Source organism: Puntigrus tetrazona, chromosome 23 (genome assembly GCF_018831695.1).
Source record: "Puntigrus tetrazona isolate hp1 chromosome 23, ASM1883169v1, whole genome shotgun sequence".
NCBI classification, from domain to species: Eukaryota; Metazoa; Chordata; class Actinopteri; order Cypriniformes; family Cyprinidae; genus Puntigrus; species Puntigrus tetrazona.
Window position 1 is genome coordinate 10,315,673 of NC_056721.1, and position 6,650 is coordinate 10,322,322.

The 6,650-nt window shown below is 36.8% G+C and overlaps 1 protein-coding gene across 1 annotated transcript; it reads left to right on the plus strand.

The window, feature by feature from the left end:
- Positions 1–412: 412 nt before the first annotated feature.
- Positions 413–6,335, plus strand: LOC122329250. The gene is made up of 4 exons (XM_043225446.1): positions 413–678; positions 759–877; positions 2,956–3,108; positions 4,605–6,335. The coding sequence occupies exons 1-4, from the start codon at positions 483–485 to the stop codon at positions 4,794–4,796; spliced, it is 660 nt and encodes a 219-aa protein (XP_043081381.1). The 5' UTR covers positions 413–482; the 3' UTR covers positions 4,797–6,335.
- Positions 6,336–6,650: the final 315 nt, after the last annotated feature.

Here is a 6,650-nt window from a genome sequence, read left to right on the forward strand (position 1 = left end):
CTGGTCAAACACTGCAGACACTTATTGAGTGCAGGATACACAAAGTGAACATGTAGCATGGTAATCTTTGCTAAAATCCTGTAAAATGCTGTACTGTTTGCAAAACTTTTCAAATGAATATATATTTTTTAATTTATTTAAAAAAGAAAAGCAAACATGCAATGCAACTAGTGCAATCACAGTCACAAACAATCAAGAGCTTCTGAGTAAGAATTAAGTATACTGATGTTGCTCTCTAAAACCAGCAATTGGGCCTTTAATATGTCCTGCCCCAACTTATCCGTTCAGTAGAAAATACAAGAAGTAGTATGCAAATAGATGAATGTTCTGTTTAACATGATCGTGTAATTCATAATTCATCAAGGTGAGGTGGAAATGCAACATAAAACTTGTTGTCTTACAGTATTTAACATATTTAACCCTTTCTTTGTTACCATACAGATTGTCAGGGACAGGAAGCATCAACTGGTCCGACAATAGTTATGACAACATTGCCGGAAAAAAATACGGCTACAGACCTGACAACAGCAAAGGGGGAAAAGCTGGTAACAGACCCGGCAGTAAACCTGGCAACAGATCCGGCATCCAACCTGGCAACAGATCCAGCAGCTGCAAATCCAACTCCTGTACAAGAAATTGGCATGGGACAATCAGATCCCGTTCACACTACTGACATGGGTATAAGGCCTCAAGATTGTCCCTAAATTAATTTTATTTTTTGTTGGTGATAGCACTAATCCTTGATTCTCTGGTTTTAGCACATGGATTAGTTCCCAACGCTGCTAAGACCAGTCTGCCTACATCTGTACCAGAAGAATCAAAAAATCTGCTGACCTCTACTGAAAAGGTGTTACAAGAAATACAGAAAAATGTAAATGTAAGTAATTTTGGGTCACTACATTGATAGGAATTCTGTGTGGGGAAAAAAAATATTCATTTTAACTAATTTTACCAATTTTGCTGACATTTATCTAAACATTTAGATTTCACTTTCACAAGTTTCATCAGGTAGTATACTTCCAAATATACAAATGACACTACCACTGCTCTTCTCCAGAACAAATGGTTTAGTATTACCATGGTCTTTTTGGTACTTTACTTGGAAAAAATAACATCATGGCACTTTATTTGTGGACATTTACCACACACTAACAAATGTTGCTAAATAGCTCTACAAATGGTAGGGGAACCACTTTAAATACTACATATCACCTATATCTCTAACTATAGTGCTATATAGCACCTTAAAGGGGTACTCCACCCCAAAATGAAAATTTTGTTATTAATGACTTACATCAATTTCGTTCCAAAACTGTAAAAAGCTTTGTTCATCCTTGGAACATCATTTAACATATTTTAGATGAAAACTGGAAGGCTTGTGTCTTTCTCAATTTCTGTCAAACAATTTTCACTGTCAAGGTCCAGAAAAGTATAAAGACTCGTCAGAATACTCCATCTGCCAACACTGGGTGAACTAACATTATCAAGTTGCAATAAAACTTTTTGTAAGGAAGGAAAACTAAAATAATGATTTTTGCATTGCAAAAGGATACATTTTGTATGTGTATTTATGCTTTAATTTGTAAAATCAACGTATCCTTGATACAGAACTGCTTATGCTATGTTCGTCCAGCAGATAGTCTCCAAAATTGCGCTACAGCAAACAAAGCTTTTACAGCGTTTAGAATGACATGGGGGTAAGTAATTAATAACAACATTTTCATTTTAACCACCCCCAAAGAACCACTGAAGCAACTTAAAAACCACAAAGAAACGGTATGATGATATTTTTGAAAGAAAAGTACATAAAATTTACTACCATGGTATATTTCAAAGCACCATACTATTATACTAACATCATTGTACCATGGTACTGCCCTTGTACTTTTTTGTAAGGAAATTCTATGAAAACATTGTATATGTCAATCATTTAGTATATTTGTATAAATCGAAGTACCACAATATTACCGTTTACTATGACCACTACAAAATACATTTGACAAAGGAACATTGTGTAATTGCATTTATATTTTCTTTTACATGCTACAGTGAGGTCATATCAGCATCATATTAATGCACACATCCCATATTTAACCCAAAAGGATATCCAAAGATTTCTAAACTCCATTATAAAGTACCTCTAAAAGACTTTTCAAGCATCTCTACTCTTCATACCCAAACCATGGGACAGAGTGACTTCAGATGTTTTCCGTTGCTGTCATCTGCGTCCATGTACATTAGAAAGGAAGGAAGCTTTGTGTCTGAGAGGATAAAGTTTAGCAGGGCAGTTTGAGCTGTTGATGCCTGTGAGCTCAGATTAGGGAGATCCTGTTTTGTCATTCGCTATAAATAATCCCTCCACACAAAAGATGAATGAGTGGGAGAGAAGAGGGGCTTCCTCTCTCTGCTGCCATGCGGTTATGAACCCAGGAAAGAGGTTAGACAGAAGAATTGGAGGGTGATGATGAGCGTCCATTGTTGGCAAGAACAGATCTGAGACCAGTGAAAGCGATAGCAGCAATCGACCAGTCTAACGCAGGATCTGTATTTTTTTCATCATGATAGGCATTGGTTATACTGTCTTGACACCATGGGATGAAATGGAGACCAAACATGCTTTGTGAAAGGGAGAAGTGCTAAAATACAAAGACTCCTTCCTGTTCACTTCCTCTTTTTTGTTTGCTTTATAAAGCTTTGTAAAGCAGATAAGTTTTGTGTATGGGACGCATGTCAGGAAGAGTGGAAAAAATCTAAATTAGGAAGGTTTAGGGATTCTCCATATATTACAGAAACAAAAACGGACTTTAATATAAAATGCTACGAGTGAATTTTCTGCTCACTATTAAGGAATACCCAAACTAAATCCACATCACTTGATTAGATATTTATTAAATATGACTCAAATTGCTATTGAAGCCCTCCAATGTTTAACTTGTTGTTCATGTGTTTCTATAGCTAGGTAAAGAGAATGAAGAGAGTGATGCCTCTGGATCTTCTTCTGCAGTTTTCGTGTCTGTGCTGGTGGCTGGCTTGCTGCTTGCTGCCACCATAGTCGACATATTCTACTTGAAGCGCCATCGCCAAACTAACGGCAAAGGCATGAAACTGGTGAGTGTCAAACTTAATGAACCCCAGAAAAACATCCCATTAATTGTAATAGCGTTTCTAGAGGATGCGGTTGCATGTTCTAAGTCAACACTAAACAAATCTTTGAAGCAAATTCACATTCATTTACTTCCTGCTGTCTAAACCATCGCATTGATGACTTCACCAACAGTATCTCCACCACCAAGTGTTCCCAATCAAATTCCCATTTTGAATGTGTTATGCACGCATTTTAATTGCAAAGTTCAGCGTATTTGATAGGGAAATGTTGCCAAGCTCGTAATTAAGAGGGAAACAATTGGCAGCATATCAGTGCAGCGCAGTTCCCCCAGCACACGCCCCATCGAATGTTCAGAACCACAACACATGCTAGTGAAACACTAACTGTTTCATCTCCTTGCCAATAGTTCTAAGCTGTTTTCCTTCTCTGTTAAATGATGAGAAATGATGAAAGCAAAGTGCACTTTCGGCAGACCTCAGAAAGAGTCTTCCAATAAAAAAATGCTCACATTCATAGGGCAGTATTTCATAAGCCATATGCTGAACAATAAATGCTTTAGCTCTGAATATGCATCAGGAAAAAAATGATTTTATGGAAGTTCAAAGAACACCCCCTTAGTTGAAGGGTCTTACTCATCAATTTTACAAAAAATACTTACTAAAAAATTTAAATCTAAGAGTTATTAGTTACTGACGCTCATGTTGTTCCAAATCCATAAGACCTCCGTTAATCTTCAGAACACAAATTTTGATATTTTTTATGGTATCTGAGAGCTCTCTGACCCTCCAGAACGCGTGTTCTTACATGACCAAGGTTCAGAAGCGTAGCAAGGACATTGGTAAAGTAATCCATGTGACATCAAGGGTTCAACCATAATTTTACAAAGCTACAAGTATATTTTTGTCCATTAGAGTTAATTGAAGACTTTCCAAAATAGTGCCAGGGTGGAGCGCAGTGGAGGGAAACTGTTAAATAAAGTAGAGGGTTTTTTGTGCAAAAAAATATTTTAAGATTTTAATCTCCTCGCTATGTTTCTTGACCTTGATCGTGTAAGAACGCTTGCTGTCTGGGAGAGTCAGAGAACTCTTCCATAAAAAAATCTTAATTTGTGATCTTATGGGTTTAAAACAACATGAGGCTAAGTTATCAATGACAGAATTTTTATTTTAGGGTGAATAATCCCTTTTAACTTTAATAGTTTAACGCTTTCAATGCATCAAATTTAATAAAAGTCCTATAACACCTTGATATGAACTCCACATGAAACCACGTGATCTACATGATTAACCATAGTCTCATTTATGTCTACTGTCATTCTTCAAAATACAGTTTGAGCAATACAATTTCCCTCTGGGAATGTTCCTGGAGTTAACTGTCTTGCAAAATAAAACAATTATAATAATAACTGATAATTATAAGCAGTAAAAATCTAAAAGAAATACAAAGAATATAAAAATAATAATAATACATATTATTGTTTGATAAATGTTTTCCACAGGCTGAGGAGTCTTATATGGCTGACGAGGAGAACCAGGGCAACACTCTAGTGTCCGTGGCCCCTCTAAACCAACCAGAGCCCCAGGAGAAGCCCAGCCTTAACGGAGAGTCACAAGAGCCAGTTAAGGCCCAAACTCCTCCTGCCGCTACCAACGGCCACTCTACCACCAAAACAGCAGACACCGAGCTGTGAACAAGCCACTCTGCCGCCAAGGGTCTGGGCAGAATGCTCAGTCCCTGCTTCTTAAACTCAGCTCAATCTACTGCATTGACCTTGGCCAAAAGGCACAAGGTAGACAAAGACTCAAATTCCCACTGCAAAATGCAACACGTTCAGTTAAGTTCATACGGAACAACTTTGGAGGTAAATTCGTCAAGTAATCCTCCTTCCGATCTATCGAGACAAATGTACAGGTTTCAGTGCTATATGAAAGATTGTTGTACGTTAAGAAAGCAGTTGTAAGTGCTAGTTATGACAGTGACGATTTATACGAAGAACATTATATAAATACAATCAAAACATGACGCAAAAAAAAAAAAAAAAAAAAACATTTTAGTCCAAGAGTTCACCCTTTGAGTATTATACAGTACTGCTGTGGGGTGGGGGACCTTTCCCATGAGTCATTGCTGGCTTCCATAAGAGCAGCCAGGACTGGAATGGAACGCCGGGAGGATCCTTGCTCCTGTCCCACCTCTCCACAGCTTGCAGCTGAGAGTAAATCACATCACACCATAGAGAAACATACATTTTTGTTTGCAATGGATTGTTTGTGTGTTTCTAGACTGTATGAAATGTTCTATATGTTTATCTTTGTGTACAGTATGATTTGACTAGTTAATAGTCCTGTATAATTTTGTTAATATCACTGCATGACAAAGTAATGATTCCTGGAGTTGCTGAGCATGAGAAATCATTTCAAACAACAATCCGTCGACTCCATTTCATTGCTGCAAACAACCCTTAACGTACAGTAAAAATCCAACCAATAAGATATGATGCAAAGCCCATTAGTGCTCAGGGTGACAGCTAATTGTTATCTGACATTTCTGGATTGTGTTACAGCTTTACCATACTTTGTAAACCAGTATTACAGTATGCTCTTTTTGTAATATTTTTATTCTAGACATTTAAATGTAGTGTTTATGGGTTGAATGACTGACTTAATCGTTTGAATGACCTGCCTTAATTACTAGACGTTCCTTGGGTGGGTGTGTTTTTATTTTGTATCTGCATTTGCTACTACACTGTACAAAAGTCATTAGGCAAAGAAATGATGTAAGTGGGTGCAGCCATGAAACCCTGGAACATCGTTATTAGTTTTACAGTAGTCGTTCCTTTCCAATACAATAAAAAACAGTGCTGACAAATATTAATATATATATATATATATATATATATATATATATATATATATATATATATTCTACACTATATTTAAACCCATATCTTTTTAAATGTTTTCACAATTCATATAATTTCTGACACAAGACTGACTAAACTCCAAAAGTTTGGAGTCAAAATTTGGTGCTAGAGTCACTGTATCTTTTAAAATGAACCAATAGAAAATTGTGTTTTAAACGTACATACATACGAAAACCTTGTCCTTTATTTCAACTATGACATTTTATTTTAACATTCCGGTGTTCCATCATATTTTTGGATCGCGTACTAGCATTGTGTTAAACTGATGTATGTTTGTGATAGGAATAAAGTTTTGAAAAAATAAATTGATATGGGCTCACTATTCATTTCTACTTTAACCCAGTGAGACCTCGTCTTTGTGTGCCTTGGATCTATATGATCCAATTTCTCATTTATTTGGCCGCTAGGCTGTTTACTCAAGAAATTTTTGCTTGATATGAAATGCACACATATGTTCTCTCTCCATCTCATTTCTCCTCATTCCTCAACACACGTGCAGAAATTTGGCTGGCATCTAAAAAGCCATTTAAGCAAACAGCTGGTTTGCATGAGAGAGGGCGATGACATCAGAGAGCAGGGAATCGGGTGGAGCTCAGTGGACCCTCATCACTTTAAGAGAAAGCA